This window comes from Pan paniscus, chromosome 14, assembly GCF_029289425.2.
Source record: "Pan paniscus chromosome 14, NHGRI_mPanPan1-v2.0_pri, whole genome shotgun sequence".
Lineage (NCBI taxonomy): Eukaryota > Metazoa > Chordata > Mammalia > Primates > Hominidae > Pan > Pan paniscus.
The window spans coordinates 109,744,945-109,764,181 of record NC_073263.2 but is presented as its reverse complement, the minus strand read 5'-3'; the positions used below and the strand labels follow the sequence as shown (position 1 = coordinate 109,764,181).

At 35.0% G+C, this 19,237-nt stretch overlaps 1 protein-coding gene across 2 annotated transcripts in view; it reads right to left on the bottom strand.

The window, feature by feature from the left end:
- Window positions 1-8,754, bottom strand: part of TNFSF13B (TNF superfamily member 13b) — a 41,114-nt gene extending 32,360 nt beyond the window's left edge. Inside the window, exons 1-2 of one of the 2 annotated variants that reach the window (XM_003832080.6) lie at window positions 6,855-8,754; window positions 6,665-6,749 (exon numbers count right to left, since the gene is read on the bottom strand). In XM_003832080.6, the coding sequence (XP_003832128.1) occupies window positions 6,665-6,749; window positions 6,855-7,193 (424 nt within the window). In that variant the 5' untranslated portion in view covers window positions 7,194-8,754. The remainder of the gene's footprint in view (window positions 1-6,664; window positions 6,750-6,854) is intronic. The other variant, XM_003832081.7, reaches the window with a different exon arrangement.
- Between the last annotated feature and the right edge of the window lie 10,483 nt (window positions 8,755-19,237).

The window sequence follows — 19,237 nt, the reverse complement described above, 5'->3', positions numbered from 1 at the left end:
ATACATTCCCAGAGCCCAACACAGTGTTTGCACATGAAACACGCCTAATAATTGTTAGCTTCGCTCTCCTCTTCTCTGTATATTATGGAGTGCCTACCTCAGATATTTGCAGAAACAGTGGGTGATAAATCTATTTGAAGAGAAACCTTCTGTTTCTCTAACTCTTCAGAAATGGGAATGTCTTTAAAAAAAAAAATATCACCACAACAAAAATGCAGCTGCTCAATGCAGTTCTTTTAAGTAGGAATTGATCTATAAAAAGAATAAGCATTAAAACTAACATTTTCCATTCACATGGAATTACTAATAAAAACAACACAGGTATAAACATTTTGAATTTATTTTAAAAATCACCTACCCATGCCTGCAATGTTAAAAAAAAAAGTCAGAAGTATAAAGAATTATTGAGCTTTCAAGAAAAGATAAAAGGGCTTAATGAACCTGGCCTCTCCATTCAAAATGAAAACGCATTTCTTTCCCTTCCTCACCCTTCACATTCCTGATACTCATTCGCCTGCCCTAACCTTTTCACTTTTTCAACATATTTACCATTTTTTTGTATTTTAATTTGCTAATTAACTATATATACTATCATTTCTCTGTTTCTCTTCAACTCACGATAATGTAAGATTGTGTAAAAGAGACACAATATCACATTTGGCTGTGTTGACTGATTTGTTTCCTAGCTCTTCCGTTTCCCAAAATCTCAAGCTTAACAAGAACAGGTCAAAGATTTGATTGGAAGGTCAACGTTTTCAATTTTAAATGCTTTTCCAGAAGTTGAACAGAAGCCAGTTCTTGCAACACTGAAGAAAAGTCTCACTATTGAAGCAGGGGGAAAGAAAAAATAACTCTCAGGGAAAGCTCTGGTCAAAGATCGCCTAAGCAGCAGCCAGCTGGTTCTGTTCCACGAAGGAACACACCCTTGCTGGGTAAGAGGCTCAAGTCAGCCTAATTTTGATAAGGGCTGGATGGTCAAGTTCTACATTGCACGCTTCCAACACTCATGTTACAGCCTGGAACTCACAGCTAAGCCAGAAATGCCAACCGGGCAAAGACTGGACGTTACAGACTTGTCAAACATCTCATCTTTCCTTGAAAAGGAGTTGGACTTTGGATTTCAAAAAAGAAGACTCAAAAATAGTATTGATATCTTTACTTTTAGCAATTATAAAGGTTTATCCGATAGAAAATTTAAGGTATAATATTTGGTGTTTATATATGCTACATTCAAAATTTTAATTTAAAAAATGTTAAATACAATGTGATATCCTGATGGATCCTAGAACATAAAATCATTAGTAGAAAAACTCGTGAAATTCAAATTAAGTCTAGAATTTAGCTAATAGTTAAGTCTTAATGTTGGTTTCCTTTTTGTAATGAAATACCATGGTCATATAAGATGTTAGGATTAGGGAAGCTGGATAGGGGTACATGCCAACACACTGTATTCTTTGCAAGCTGTGTGTAATTCTTAAACAATCCCAAGCTCACTTAAAAATGAAGAAAAATATACCTTAAAGTAGATTGACCAAAAATCTCATGATAATTATTTGGAAGGTGAAATACGGACAATTTTTTCTATTCTTGCTTTACATTACTTTGAATTGTCCATATTTTTACCATTATGTTATTATTATAATTGAGACAATTATAATAAACATTATCAATAAAAATAATTTTGTCTTTCTGTAACCTAAAACACATAAATTTCTAATAGTTATTAATTAACAGGAAAGAAAATACAACGGTTACCTAATTTTAACAATGAACCTTTTTAGGTCAGTGATAACCCATTTGAAAGAATTCACTTTCTTGATAGACTCTAAAGACATTTATCTTTAGGTTCTTAAAATTAATAAAATTATAGTTAAGTGATGTTCAAAATGTGGATCTTCATGATTCCATTTGTAAATAAATTTTATTATGTAATATTTTCAAAGCCATATTGTTTTAGTTAATTTTTAAATTGGGAATATCTCCAAACACAGTTACGGGCTTAAAAGTGAATTTTTGGCTAATATGAGCTATTTGGCAATTTTTTAATCCTGGATTTCCCCACATTTCTGTTTATTATACTACAATCAAAAATGATATTATGAAATACATTAAGCTTAATGAGATTTTGGTTTGAAACACAAAGTAATTAAGAAAAACAAAACTAAAGCCAAAGTACTAAATTCTAAAATTAAAACATTAAGTAAAACCACTGTTTACCCATGGGATGCCTGGAAGAGAGTATCATTGGGACATGTTGGCTGATGGTAATTCCCCTCCCTTCTTCTACAGTTTGTGTGAAGTTCCAATAAAAATACTTGGTTCTAAAACATGTAGACAATTAATAAATATGAACATAAATAAACACTTTAAAAGTAAAAAGGACAACTTAAGGTTTTGAGTCCTACTGAAAATAAATCAGAACTTGAATGAAAACAAAAATCAAAGAAAGCTGCATAGAATTTTCTCAATGCCAAAAAATTCCTACTAAAAAACGTCCTTGAGTTACAGACAAATTTTTTGGGAATATAAACATTAATTTTGGAGTATGCTAAATAAAATAAACTTTCCCTCCACCAAAGAATAGTATCTAGAACAACATTCAAATGAATTTCCTACTTTTATTAACAAGGAATAGTAGACATGATGTCATTAAGATTCTTATCTTCAAATCTTCCACCTTGGATTTATGAAAGTTATGAGTGTGTATACTATGTCCTATTTGAATATATACACATAACACATATGCACACTATATATGTATATATATATTTGTATGTGTATATATTTGTACATATATTTGTATAAATATATGTATTTGTTCATATATGTATATGAACAAATACAGTTGATCCTTGAACAACACAGGAATTAGGGTCACTGATCCCATGCAGTCAAAAATTTGTGCTTAACTTTTGACTCCCAAATCTTAATTACTAACAGCCCACTGTTGACCAGAAGCCTTTCTGATAACAAAAACTCAATCAATACGCATTTCATAAATTATATGTATTTTGTAGTATATTCTTACAATAAAATAAGCTAGAGAAAAGAAAATGTTATTTTAAAAAATCATAAGGAAGAGAAAATGCATTTACTATTCATTAAGTGGAAGTGGATCATTATAGAGTTCTTCATTCTTCACATTGAGTAAGCTAAGGGGGAGGAGGGAAAGGAGGCGTTGGTCTTGCTATCTCAAGGGTGGAAAGTGGAAGAAAATCCACATACAAGGGGACCCTCGCGGTTCAAACCTGTGTTGTTCAAGGGTCAACTATAATGTCATGACTCTTCTTTGCTTCCTGGGAGCATTTCCAGCATCACTATCGCATTTTCTATAGGTCTCATGGTGTTATTCAAGGTTTATGATATTGCATTACACAAGAAGAAAAATACACACAAATCATGAGAAATCATTTTTACTGCAATATCCAACTGATTGGAGATACAACTGGCTCATGCAGAGATGATTAGCATCACATGGTGTTTTAAGCAGATACTCACAGCACTTGAGCTCACTGCAGTAGCAACAGGAGGTGGCTATGAAATTATTACAGTAGTACAGTATGTACCACAGTTAATTTTATGCAGTGATGACTTAATACTGCATGTTTATGTTTGTTTCCATTTCTCTAGACTACAAAGGGTGCTATGTGCAGTCTGTTTGTATGCATATGTTTTGAGAATTTTTAACTTTTGTGTATATTTTATGATAGTAATAAGAAAATAGACCAGTATCTACATATATTTTATACATTCATGACATGGCTAATTAATCTTAATATTTTCAACATTTCAAGGATACACAGTTCTTCCATGAGTTTTTTCAAATTATCACAAATCTACAGATAATTTTCCAATAGGTTTATTGAAAAAAAAAATCCACCTGTAAGTGTATCCATGCTGTTAAAACTTGTGTTGTTCAAGGCTCAACTGTGTGCAATATATACCTATATGCACACTGTATTAAGGTTTATTAAAAAGTCTAGGGCAAACCATGAAATAATAATAGTAGCTACTTCTGGGCTGTGGAAATCTGGGCAAATTTTTTTTCACTTTGTTAGAATCTACAAATTGCAAATTATTTGGTGAAAGATTCTCATCAGTATACTATTCCTGGATGCCATTAAAACACAAATACATAAAAGTATTAATAGGAGAATTTTGGGAAAATGTGACCCAAGAAGTTATTTCTTTCCTACTCTCTTATTCTTTTCTTCTTAAATCTGCTGAAATGAGTCTACATCTTTTTTTTTAATTGTAAAGTTAAAGTTTATTTTTAAAACTAATATTTAGAAACAGGGGGATATTAGCAGTGAAGGTTAAGGAGATTGAAGGATCCTGACCCTACTAGTTATTGAAGCCTCTTATAATACAAATTACCTTAAAAATATTCTTTAAAGCATATAAATAGAACAATCAGTTAAAAAAAGAGTCTCAAATAGATTCAACTCTTATGAGGAACTTAATAAAACACAGTAAGCTTTTCAACACCAAGGAGTTAAAAAGAACTATTTAATACATTTGGTTGAGATACCAGTTAGAAAGGAAAAAAGAGAGAGGGGGAAGTTAAAGCCAATTTGAGATGATTCATCAAAATAAACAACAGAAGGACTAATGAGTTAAAACAAAACACTCAACTATGAAAAAGTCAAAGTGGCAGGGAGTCAACTACTTAAGAAAACATGAACAAATGTATTTTTAGCTTTAATATTAGGGAAATTTTTTTAAAGATTATCACTTTACTATAGAGAAATGCAAAATGTTCAAGTAAAAAAAGAAGCAAAACTGTTAAAATATTTACATCAAAATTTTGATCAATAATCAATATGTCTAATTAGGAAGAGCTTATCCAAAATTATAAAAACATGGGACAGACAAGTGGAGACAGTTATAAATAAAAATTAGCAAAAGATAAAATTATAAATACTCAAAATATGCAGAAAGTTTATTCATATTAGCAAACAAGCAACACATCAAAATAAACGTGAGATATTGTTTTACAACTACTAAACTAGTCAAAATACACTTTAAAAATAACATGCAAGCAAGAATGTGGAGAACTGGTACACCACATTTTTGATTGCAAGTATAACTCATTTTGAAAACAATATGGCAGTCGGAAGCAAGGGTGATGAAGATGTTTCTTCTCCCTAGCTCAGATATCCCACTATATGAATTTTATATTGAATATATAATTTCACAGAAATAAAAGAGTTCTGTGCAAAACTTTTGCATGTTGTATTATAGCAAAGAGAATGGAAATAACCATTTAAAACAATTGTTAGATAAATTAATACAGATATATGAAAAATACTTAGAAATAGGAAAAATCCTTATTGTATAAGTCAAAACAAAAAATATGTCATAGTATATATTCCGTATTATTTTCAATTATGTAGGAAATATAGACTATAAAATGCAGACGATAAAAATAATTGATGTGTTAAAATAATAAAAATGTGCATGTTTCCTAATTTAAAAATGTTTAAGCCCAGTTATTCCTGATAACTAGTATAAAGATACAATAACCAGATACCAAAAATTATGGTTTTATAAAATAAGAAACAATTTTTTATGAATAAATCATATAGTCAAAAAATAAGTTTATAGTCAGGGTACCTCATGCGTGTGTGTGTGTGTGTGTGTATGTGTGTGATAGAAGGGTCCCTGGTCTATCTCTCACTACGTTTCTTATGCAATTCTCTTCAGAAGTGAAAATATACATAAATTATTGCATGTATTCTGTGGACTTCATAGAGTCACGGCAAAGGTTAAACGAAACAGTATGTTTGAAAATGCCTGTTCTGGTCTACAGCTGTACGATACGTTCCAGGTGCTCAAAAAATATTCTTTCAATATATTTAATAAAAGGACAATAATATTAAGAATTTGTTATATTATAACTTTAATAAATGTATACAAAGATTCTTTTTTTCACCTTCAAATGAAAGAACTAGAATCGATCATTTTGGTAGGCCCCACCAACTCTGTAAAGTTCCGTGGAATGAGCAGAACATGAAGAAAGTCAGAAATCAGTAAAGGACGATTATAAGAAGATGATAAATGCATGGATCCCCTGGAAAAGCGTACCTTAAAGAAAAGCTTTAAAATCTCTGTGTGTGTGTGTGTGTGTGTGTGTGTAAAATAACCTTTTTAACAAATAAACAAAATTAAAGTACAACATACAGGGCCTTTCATTACAACCTTCACCTGGTTTCACAACATGTAATGTACATTCAGAAAACAGATGTCTTTAACTTTCTATGACCCAGGTAGTAAGCAAAGTCTAATTCTAACATGTAATGCTTTTTTTAATTTTTCTGGAGTGATGAATAATGCTTCTCACATGGGAGGGCATTATCTACCTGAGGAAACACATATGGCCCTTTTATCTTCTCTATGCTTAATGCACAGATAAATACTTACACATGCACAGAGAAATGCTTCCAGTCACACGATCTGCTCATTGGAGGAAAAAGCACACCCATGCAGCCTGTTACATTTGCCAGCGCTGGGGCTTTGCTCTAAAGCAATGTCTGCTTTGGATGGCAAATTTCATAGTCTCTATTTAATAGGTTCATAGAGGGGATACTCACCTCCAGCTCCCCCAGACTGGATGTTATTCTCTAATCCCTGACTCCTAAAAGTGTCTGTGCCCAAAACATACCTGTTTCTTCTGGACCCTGAACGGCACGCTTATTTCTGCTGCTCTGACTGGAGTTGCCTTCTCCTGGAGCTGGTGGTTCAAAGATCTATGAACAGAAAAACTTCAAGTTATTAGAAAGACAGCTGAGGCGAGGGAGAGGCAGCAGTGTAGGCAGGATCTTGCCTGCGTCTTGCAGCTGCTGCAAACTCACTTTCAGTCCCGCGGTGACAGCTGGAGCTTCCTCCAGGCCGGCCTTGGGGGCTCCTGCTCCTGCTGGCAGCTTCTCCGCGTGGTGGCCCTGCAGCTCTGCCCGGAGGCTGGCCAGGTCCCCTTGCAGGGCGGCCACCTGGTAGAAAGACACCACCGTGAGGCAGCAAGACAGCAGTGCCAGCAGCAAGGTTGCAGCCAGCAGCTTTCCGTCTTTGGAGGATCGGACAGAGGGGCTTTCCTTCCGTGGGAGGATGGAAACACACTCCTTCAGTTTCATTTCTTCTCTTTTCTTAAGGCAAGAAGTAAGGCGTGACTGCTCCCTTTCTGTGGAGTCATCCATATCACTACTTGAGCTTTGAAGGTTGGGGCCTTTAGAATAAGTGACCACAGGGAATGGATCATTTCCTGTTATCTGTGTTTGTTGATGTCCTGCGTGCACTACATGGCAGGGCTTGGCTCACCCCTCAGGAGAGTTATCCTGAATTTTCTCCTTTCTGCCTTTCTGCATCTCTACCCCTACTGTACAGTAGGTTTGCTGGCATTTACCCTCCGATTGGATTGCTCAATCTGTCTTCCTCATTTCACTTTCAGTTTTTGTAAGAATTTCAAAGTCTTCTCATAACACTCATGCTCAAGTAGATTTAAAGCCCCTTAAATCTGCTGAGGAAACTTGGAGTTTGGATTGGCACAGTCAAGGGAAAGCTTTTAAGATATGCTCAGGTCTGAGAAGCCCACCTTTAAGTGTAGCAAGGGAACTGTGTCTGCCTGGGACCACATGGCTTCATAAGGAAGGGGGAAAAGCAGCTGAAAGTTCCTGCTGCTGTCATAAAAATAATTAATGTGAAGGTCAGATAAGCTAAGTGTTTTAGCATTGAATTGTTCTTAGCTAGAGAGTGATTTATTAACAGTCTTCAATTATGAAATAAAATGGAGAATCCTTGAAGGAAGTGTGGAAGTAAGTCCACTGGGAATTATTCATATTATTATACTAATAATGTCATAAAAAGAATGAGAGTAAATGTTACAGACGTATTTAGGTTAGATATCTGAAGGATTCTCTAAATATAAGTGAATATATTTTTAAGGAAAACATGCATAAACTTTTTCCTTCTGGGACTCATCACTGAAACTCAATCATGCATATGAACAGCCTGTCCCAAGGAGCCTGGTCTCAGCTTTTCTGCTCACACTTCTGAAGCTTTAAGTCCCCGCTCAATATGATACTAGTTGAGGAGAATCAGCCTTGCCTCCAGCTCCAAATGCCTGACTGCTACCATTAACCACTCTCAAGTAGCTTGTCTACAACTCCCATGTTGACTGTGCCACAGCCTAACAGGTCGGTGTACAAGAGGTCCTTGATCACACAAGAGCCACCTGAGCTTTGGGTTTTTCTGTTATTGACTTGGTGGACCTGTGAGGCCTGTTGCATTCATTCTAGTCCTGCCTTATCCTGATGGCTGGTTCCTGGACATTCCCCAGTTTTTCACTGCTTTGCCCCAGCATTGAAATATTGATTCATCTTTCAACAAACGTTACTGAGCACTTACCAAGCCCTGGGTAGTCACTACTCCCCTATGGACTAAGAGTAGTGAGCTTTAGTTCTGTCTCACTCTACATTTCCATACAGTCTTAAGTAAGAAGTTTACAGAAATGATATAGTGCAAAGTGGAGAACTCCAGACCCAGGCTTCTAGACTGCAAATCCTGCCTCACCCTCGCTCTCCTTATGCAAAGTACATAAACTCTCTGTGATTCCATTTCCTCACCTGTGAATTCGTATGACGATATTAACTGTCCCTGGGATACGTAATGAGGCTTACAAGAATGTGGAAACAAATTACATTTTGGATGCTTCCATTTAAAAATAAATTATTTCCACAGGTTTTTGGGGAATAGGTGGTATTTGATTACATGGTTAAGTTATTTAGTGGTGATTTGTGAGATTTTGGTGCACCCATCACCCGAGCAGTGTACACATTGAACCCATTTTTTAGTCTTTTATTCCTCACCCCCCTCCCACCCTTTCCCCTGAGTCCCTAAAGTCCATTATATCATTCCTATGTCTTTGCATCTTTGTAATTTAGCTCCCACTGTGAGTTAGAACATACAATGTTTGGTTTTCCATTCCTGAGTTACTTCACTTAGAATAACAGTCTCCAATCCCATCCAGGCTGATGCGAACATCATTAATTCATTCCTTTTTATGGGTGAGTAGTATTCCATCATATATATGTATCATAGTTTCTTTATCCACTCATTGATTGACGGGCATTTGGGCTGGTTCTATATTTTTGCAGTTGTGAATTGTGCTGCCATAAACATGTGTGTGCAAGTATGTTTTTCATATAACAACTTCTTTTCCTCTGGGTAGATACCCAGTAGTGGGATTGCTGGATCAAATGGTAGCTCTACTTTTAGTTCTTTAAGGAATCTCCACACTGTTTTCCATGGTGGTTGTACTAAATGATCAGAGAAATGTAAATCAAAAGCACGGTGCAATGCTTCCATTTTTTCATTCACTTTTATTCTTTACATTCAAAGTATGAATGAAACATTTTTCAGTTACAAACAGTGCTCTAATAGATATTTTCTACAACTGTGCTTGTAACATCTACAAGGGTTTCCCAGCAAATGCCTGCTGAGGGAGAAGCACATCTTCACTTTTACAGGCACCACCCAGTTACCCTCTGACGAGTTCCCATTTCCTCATTGTCTTACTACAAAATGACGCAGTCAGACTTACTTGTTTTTACCATTAGGATTGTTTTTTGTTTTTTTTTGTTTTTCCCTTTGCATCTGCAAGTTTCCAAGACCTTTTAAAAATAACTTGTTATTATCCTGGCCCCCAAAATAAGCTGCTTTCTAATTTTTCTTACCTATGTCTCCCACAATAAGGTGACCGTGCCCCAGTCTAACAGGTACGTAGACAAGAGGTCCTCCATCAACCTTCTCAGGTGGAAGTCTTCTTTTAGAAGGATGTTTGTAAACCCTTTTGCATCAGGAATGACACAGTCCAATTCTTTTCTGTCAGTTCTTGTTCCAGATCAATTAGGGTGAGTCATACGGAGTAACCTTGCCATAAAAAATGGAATTCGTATAGGGATTGTATGAAGGCCTTCTTACTGAAAGTCACTGAGATCCTTTAGATGATGTGTTTGTGTATTCTTATGATTTAAATACATGCAGAAATGAAAGGATGCAACGCAGTGCTAGAAAGCAATTTCTCTCTGCGTTTCACTCAGGGTTTCCTGTAGCCACTGCTTCTCTCCATCCATGGACATTCTCCCACTTCTGGTGAGTCGTTCCCCTCTATATCCCTCAGAGAAAATTCTGAAGACAGGGAATGATTTGACTGCTTTAGGGAATTCCCTCTGCCTTCGAACTGTGTTGGGCAGAGACTTTCATGCCTGAACATCTCAAAAGAGAGTCACTGGCCAGCCTGCACGCAGCCATTTTTAAACCAGTGCCGATGTTTGTTGCGGCAATGAGCCGTGCCATGCATAAAATGGGCAAGTTCTTCTTCCACAAAGGGCAGCCATCATGTCCCTCTGGCTAGAGGGACAGCAAGCAGGGATGGCAATGTGCACGTCCTCCACAGGGATCTGACAGCTGCATTTTCTCTAAAGACAGGTAGAAAACGAAGTGACATTCATGACTCTCGAATCTCTTATTAGATGAACAAAAGGAAGTCATTACTCCATAAATCAAGAATCTGTTTCCGGAAGAGGAAATGGTTTGGCAATAATTTAACAGAAATTCTGTTAAACAAGAAGCATGTTCACGTTCATTGAATAATACACCACATCACAAGTTTATTCAGGGACAAAAGGCCACTGTATCTGAGCCACAGATTGTGCAGCGATCTTATTATACATTCAGTGTTTACTGACAGTATTTAGCTGCTTTTTACACACATCTTTTTCTCAATGTAAGTGTAAAGCATTCTTCTGTCATTCAATAAACAAACTGAGATACTAGGACTTTGTGATTGACGAAACTGTTCTATCCACTCAGAAATAGGCAGATAGGATTCAAAAGAATATAACTTGTGAGTTTGTCCGGGAGTCAGAAACAGCAGAAAATAAACATTCACTCTCTGACTATGTTCTTACATTGACAACCTCAAAAATATTTTTAAAAATGAATTATAAATTTCTGGCTAAATAGTGCTATAAAGAATTACAGGTTTGAGGAATCTCTCCTTTGCCCCTCCTCTTTGAGGAAAAGCGTGTTTTCCTCAAAATCCTTTGAGGAAAAGGATTTAGACCAGTCAAGCATGGCGACAACAGCTCTTCTAGATCCGTGAATGTACTCGATCTGTAAATGTACCTAAAATTACATCTAGATAAAATTGGTATCCTAAAGCACTCAGAATATGGAAGATTTATGATATAGGTTAAGTATTGCATTTCAGGAAAATATGCTGTTTTCCAGTAGAAATATTATATATATATAAAATATTTATATATTATATATTTATATATATTTTATATATATATTATATATAATGGAGAGAGAGAGAGTATGTGTGGTAAGTTATTATATAGTTAAATTTGATTTGAAAGGCTAAATGTTAATCACTGTATATAATTTTTAATTAAAAAAATTTTTAATTGACACATATATATTTATGAGATACAGTGTCATGTTTTGATATATGTATACAATGTGTAATGATCAAATTAGGAAAATTAGCATATCCATCACCTTAGACATTTATCATTTCTATCCGGTGAGAACATTGAAAATCCTGTCTTCTAGCTCTATTGAAATATATAATATATTATTGTTAACTATAGCCGCCCTACTGTACAATGGAACACTGGAAATCATTCTTCCTATCTAACTCTGACTTTGTACCAGGTGACAAACCTCCACCCCAATACCTCCGGTAACCACTCTTCTACTCTCTACTTCTATAAAATCAACTTTTTAAGATTGCACATATAAGTGAGATTACACAGTATTTGTCTCTCTGTGCCTAGCTTATTTCACTTAATATAATGTCGTCCAGGCTCATCCAGGTGGCTACAAATGACAGGATTTTATTTTTTATGGCTGAATAGTAGGCCACTGTATTATACCACATTTTTAAAATTCATTCATCTGTTGATGGGCACTTAGGTTGAGTCCATATTTTGACTATTGTGAATAGTGCTGAATCAACATGATTCATTGATTGGATGAATGAATCCTTTTCTTGGATCCATTTCTTGGATACATTGGTTGCTTTCTTTGGATATAGACCTAGTGATAGAATTGCTCAAGTATGGTAGTTCTATTTTCAGTTTTTTGAGGAACCTCCATACTGTTTTCCATGGTGGCTGTACTCATTGACATTCTCACTAACAGTGCACCAGCGTTCCCTTTCTCCACATTCTCACCAGCTAGAGGTCATTATGCTAAATGAAATAAGCCAAGCATAAAAAGACAAATATCACATGTTCTCATTCATATGTGGGAGCTAAAAAGGTAGGTCTTATGAATATAGAGAGTAGATAGGTGGTTACCAGAGGCCAGGAAGAGTAGGAAGAAGGGTGGAGGGATGGAGAGGTTGATTAATGTTAGAAAAAATAAAACCTAATGCTTGATAGATTAGTAGGGCAACTGTAGTTAGCATTAATCTGTTGTACATTTCAAAATGGCTAGAAGAGAATCATTTTAATGTTCCCACAAAACAAAAGGATAAATATTGAAGGTGATTAACTTCCCAGTTACTCTGAATTGTTCTTTTCATATTATATGATGTATCAAATTATCACATATACTCTGAAAATATGTGCATCTGTTTTGTATCAATAAAACAAATAAATTAAAATTAAATGGACTGCAAATATTTTAATGATTTATTTGAAATTTCGCTTATTGAATGTTGAGAAGAGGATGCGGTTAGGAGTGTAGGCTCTGAAGCCAGAAGCATCTGTATGCCCAATTCTGCTTCACCATCTTAACAGAATCTTTCTTGCCCCAAATCTAGAGGCTGACTTTGTTTAGATATCTATCTCTGTGGGATGCTGACATAATCTCACACTTTAGGGAAGTCCTAATCATGAAATCTACTCACGATGACTCCATCTACATCACCACTGATTGCTAAGGAGGGACAAATGAGAGAGGCTTTTTACAGTTGGTTGTGAGGTGGTCTCCTGGGGGCACTGCTAAGAAAGAGTTCCTCATTCTTAAAGAGATTGACAAGAAAGAGATGCTCTTCTTCCACTAGACATTACAAGCCTGTCTGTGATCACCAAGAACTGCCATCCTGCAACTGCCATCAGGCCCAGACTGAAACAGTGATGGCAAGAACAGGATTCTGGAGGGAACCTGGCTCTGTAAGGACATAACTGTCCTGCTGGATTACTCAACTCTTCATGCTTGTTATTTGGATCATACTATTTCCTAACTGTTTACGCCAATGTGAGACAAGATTAGGTGTTAATTCATCCAAAGACATCCTAAATCTGCTAGTTAGATTAGCAGTTGATTAGGATCCAAAGACATACTAATTCTGCTAGTTGTAAGAATTGTATTCTTACAACCAAAGAACTTTGTGTAAGAGAGTTTTAAATGTTCTTTCAGAAATTTTCCAAATGTCCACTTTTTGAAACTACGGTGTAAAGAGAAAAGGTCAACACCCACAAGCTAGAAAAGCTAATTCATTTGTTAAGAAGAGTCTTGGCCGGGCGCGGTGGCTCATGCCTGTAATCCCAGCACTTTGGGAGGCCGAGGCGGGTGGATCACGAGGTCAGGAGATCGAGACCACGGTGAACCCTGTCTCTACTAAAAATACAAAAAATTAGCCAGGCGCGGTGGCGGGCGCCTGTAGTCCCAGCTACTCGGGAGGCTGAGGCAGGAGAATGGCGTGAACCCAGGAGGCGGAGCTTGCAGTGAGCCGAGATTGTGCCACTGCACTGCAGCCTGGGCGACAGAGAGAGACTCCATCTCAAAAAAAAAAAAAAAAAAAGAGTCTTACATCCAGTTTTAATATAGTTATTTTTTAATAATTTAAGCTCTTTAATATGTTGGGAATCTTAAGAAAAATTATTATTATGTGAAGATGTGTTTAATGAATCTGTCTTTTCTATGTGGAACCAAAAAAACGTAGTCAACTCTTTCAGAAAAAAAATGCAAAATTAGAATTTGTGCATCTCCGTGTAAGAAGGGAATAATTTCAAACTAAGAAAAAGTAAGAGAGATATAGTGTATTCTGAGAAAACTGCAACATGAATGCATCTTTCTTCTCCTTTACTAACAACTGTAAATTATCTTTCTTCTCTGAGCCAAATTGCAGTAGAACTTGGAGGTAATTGGGTGTTAGCGAGGGGCTTTTTGCTCTAATTGGTCCTAGATAGAGAAAAATAACGTTTGAGATTTATTTCTTGAGAGTATTTGCAGTACTATATGTGAGACCCAAGTCTCAACGGGTCTTAGATAGAATGGTTGAGCAGAAATCTGTGGGCCCCAGGCAGTGGCTAACATCAGCCTCACAGGAATATGCCAAGTTTCCCGGGCCTCTGAGTACCCACAAAAGGAGTAAGTGCTTAGGGTTAGTCCTCCCTGTCCCTAAAGCTGAGAGACTATCAGGGGATCACATGAAACAAAAGCCTCCCCCAAATGCCTCAGAGTAGACTACAAGTTTCCCTGTTAGTCCAATCCTGGCTCATAGGGTTAGACAGGACTTGATTTCCCACCTCCTGAGGCTAGACTGCCCCAGCTGAGCCATCAAATCAAACATAGGAGGTGTTTAAGAGAGAAAGCTTGAAATTGGGATATCGGGAGAGATGCAAGAAGTGGCTGGACGTATAAATAGTGGCTAGACTGCAGTGTTTTTGCATGCACAGCTGTGGTTGTGTGAAATGTGAAAATGAAGCCATTTATATATATATTTTAAAAAGATTATGGCAGAAGGTAGGGTGGAAGTAGGGAAGATATGTACAGAAAGAAATGATAAACTAAGAGCGTTCAGCTCCATGAGTGCAGAAATGTGCGGTTTCTAGCCTATTGTATCTCTAGTGCCTGGAACACTTGTCCTTCATGGATTCTGCTATTCTCTGTTAAATGCTGACTAAATAAACGTCTTCCAGTGAAAATAAAAAAAAAAAAAAAAAGAGAGAGAGAGAGATAAACCATCAAAGAAGGAGATCACAGAACATCCCAGCATACACACAGCACAAAGGGATGGAGACAACTTGAATTTTAAAAACTAATAGAGGACTTAAGATTCAACTGAAGAAATGTTTTAGGAACTAAAAAATATCTCTATAGTTTTCAATTAAACAATTTAATACATGCATTGAAGAAAAGGATGGTCACTTTTGAGCACTGAGTTACTGGCCTGCAGGCTCAAATAGAAGTAAAATCTCAAAACTCAAGAGTGTTTTGCAACTCATATGCAAGAAAAATGGGAACATAAGAGGAGGGAGAGGATATAGACTAAATAGAGGCAATGACATAAAAACTTACAGGAGAAAAGAATAATGCTTCTTAATCTATGAAAGACCTGAAACTACAGTTTGAATTAGCTTATCAAGTCCTAGGTTAAAATGCTGAGAAAATCTGTATGGGTAGCTTTTTGGAAAAGAAAAATAAGCAAGTAGGTCGGGCGCGGTGGCTCACGCCTGTAATCCCGGCACTTTGGGAGGCCGAGTTGGGCAGATCACGAGGTCAGGAGATCGAGACCATCCTGGCTAACATGGTGAAACCCCGTCTCTATTTAAAAAAATACAAAAAATTAGCCGGGCGTGGTGGCGGGCGCCTGTAGTCCCAGCTACTCAGGAGGCTGAGGCAGGAGAATGGCGTGAACGCGGGAGGCGGAGCTTGCAGTGAACCGAGATCGCGCCGCTGCGCTCCAGCCTGGGCTACAGAGGGAGACTCCGAGAAAGAAAAGAAAGAAAGGAACGGAGGAAGGGAGGAAGGAAGGAAAGGATGCTGAGAAAAATCGACCCAGGTAAGGTCTGATGATATTACTGAATATAGAAAGAGTTGTTGGGATATGATGAAAATAAAGTATATAAAATCTTGTAAAATGCACTTAAAGCTATTTTTATGAGAAAAATCATATCTTTGATGGCATGTTTTAAAAAGAAGAATGGAAAGAAATAATCTGAGCATACAGGTCACAAAGCCCTAACAAGTTAAAAGGTGAAAACAAATTAAGCTTAAAGATAGGAGTAAAAATATAAAAAAGATTAATGAAATAAATAATAACTATACAATAAAGAGAATTAAAAATTGGTTATTTGAAATAACAAATAAAATTAATAATTTGTAGTAAGACACAGTACAAAGGAGAAAGTATGAAATTTCAATAACAGAAATTTTAAAAGCGGGACATTTTAGAGCTATTACAGATCCTAAACAGGTAAGAGGATATTATGAATAAATTTGTGTGTAAAATTAAGGGGAAATTGGAGTATACATGCATTTCTCTTGAATACAAAAAAAATGAAATAACAAAGTAGCTAAACCAATTGCAAAGGAAGGATATTCACCATCCACTCTTTCAGTATCGTTCTAGGTACTAGGCATACAAAAATTAAAACAGAGAGAAAAAAAAGTCAGAAAGGAAAAAGAAAACTCCTGTGTCATGGAGTTAAATTCTGTTGTATAAGATCATTTTAAACGATTTCAATTTTTGCTTGATAAATTTATACAAAATAGTTTCTCATCTGATTTTCCATTTCTTTTCTATCTGTGGTTAAGCATTTTTTTAAAAAATTGTCTGCATACAATTTCTCCTTTTATTCTTGAAAGAATAGCTAAAACTTGTCTGTTTTGTTAGTGTCAAATAAGTAATCAGCAGATAGTTCTATTTATTATCATTATGAATTGTCTCATTCTACTTGTTTGTTTTGTTGTTTTCTTTAGTCTGACTTCTTCAGTTGAGTGTTCAAACATTCATTTTTTTTCTTATTTGTTGATAGGCTATTAAATTTCCTAAGAGCATTGCTTAGTAAAATTCAATGATATCAGGTATGTATTGTGTTTTATTATTATTGTGTTTTCTATATATTGTGCTTATTATTTTCTAGAAACGATTAATAATATAAATTAATCTAAAAATTTTGTTTGGATTTCCAATTTGACTTAAAAGTTATTTAAGAGATATTTGTTACTTTGTTTTAATTTCCAGAATTTTTTTCATTTTTCTCACTAACTTCTATTTTATCGTATTGCATTCAGATAATTTTCTCTCACAATTTCTACTTATAAAGCTTAATCAGAGTTTCTTTAGGGATTAATAGTATTGTCATTTGTGTGAATGTAACATAGCTACTTGAAAAGAAGGGATATCCTTAATAATTTTATTATTTTAGTCTACAATATCTGCATTTTTGTTTATATGATGTCATAGAATACTAGAGATGAGTAAAATTTCCCATGTCTAATGTTTTTTCCTGTGTATTTCCAGGTGTTTTTCTTGTGGTTTCAGCTTTATGGTTATTGATGCTATATTATTTAACATTATAACATTTAGTGCAAAGATATTCAAAAATGAGAGGGAGATAATAAATTATGTCTATCAAAAAGATAACTTTTTCCCCAAATGCACAAGTGATACTTAAAATTTTAATCAAAATGGACAACTTTAAAAAGTAGTCTTTTACAGGCTACCATGACGGATAGTTTGCAAAGACTGGAAGAACTACTCTCTGGTGGCATGCCTATTTGCAATGTGACTGATAATAAGGTTGGTCTGTCTCCTTATCCCCTAAATCTGAACTGACCTTGTGAATTGCTTGCTTTGACCAGTAGAACACACAGGACTGCCTCCCTGAGACCTGCATGCAAGAAAGTCAGTCTAGCTTACTGGAGGATGAGAAGATACATTGAAAACCACTAAAGTGCCTGAACCACCTGTCAGCACTTACTGCCAAATGTGTGGGTGAGGCTTTCTTGAACCCCCAGCCAGCCTGGCTGTCAGAGGCATGCGGCCACACACATGAACTCAGGTGGAGCTGGCACAAGAGCCACCTGAGAAACTCACAGAATTACAAAAATAATAAAGGGGAGCTGCTACAGGGCACTAAAGTAGGGTGGTTTATTACTTAGTAATCCCTAAGTGATATATCCCATTCATTGATTATAATCTCATAAAAATGGAAATCATTACAAAAAGGGATCAAAGAGTTGCTTACTTGAAAATGTAAAAATACATTCATAGGTCAAGTTTGTGTCAAAGAAGTATGTGAAACTGAGGTTAGAAATTACCTAGAAAATCACAAAAGGGAAAACAACTTATACCAAACATATGAGCCAAAGCAGTACTCACTAAAAAATTATAGCATTGAAAACAAAGCTATAATATAAACACGATGATGTCCAAAAGAATTAATTCTCATCCAAAAGAATTTAAAAAGGAATAAGCCAAAATAATCCAGGTAATGAAATTAAATAAAGATAGCTAACACTGATGATTAATTATATATTGTTAGTTAAAACGTGAGCAAAAGTCATTCTTTATATATACATATGTATATATATGTATATGTATATATATACATATGTATATGTATATATATACATATGTATATGTATATATATACATATGTATATGTATATATATACATATGTATATGTATATATATACATATGTATATGTATATATAAAGAATGACTTTTGCTCATATATATACATATGTATATATATGTATATGTATATGTATATATACACATATGTATATGTATATATACACATATGTATATGTATATATACACATATGTATATGTATATATACACATATGTATATGTATATATACACATATGTATATGTATATATACACATATGTATATGTATATATATACATATGTATATGTATATATAAAGAATGACTTTTGCTCATGTTTTAACTAACAATATATAATTAATCATCAGTGTTAGCTATCTTTATTTAATTTCATTACCTGGATTATTATATATGTATATGTATATATATACGTATACATACATATACATATGTATATACGTATACATACGTATACATATGTATATACATATACATACGTATACATATGTATATACATATACATACGTATACATATGTATATACATATACATACGTATACATATGTATATACATATACATATGTATATACATATACATATGTATATACATATACATATGTATATACATATACATATGTATATACATATACATATGTATGTATATATAAAGAATGACTTTTGCTCACGTTTTAACTAACAATATATAATTAATCATCAGTGTTAGCTATCTTTCTTTAATTTCATTACCTGGATTATTTTGGCTTATTCCTTTTTAAATTCTTTTGGATGAGAATTAATTCTTTTGGACATCATCGTGTTTATACTATAGCTTTGTTTTCAATGCTATAATTTTTTAGTGGTTTCAGCTTTATGGTATGTGT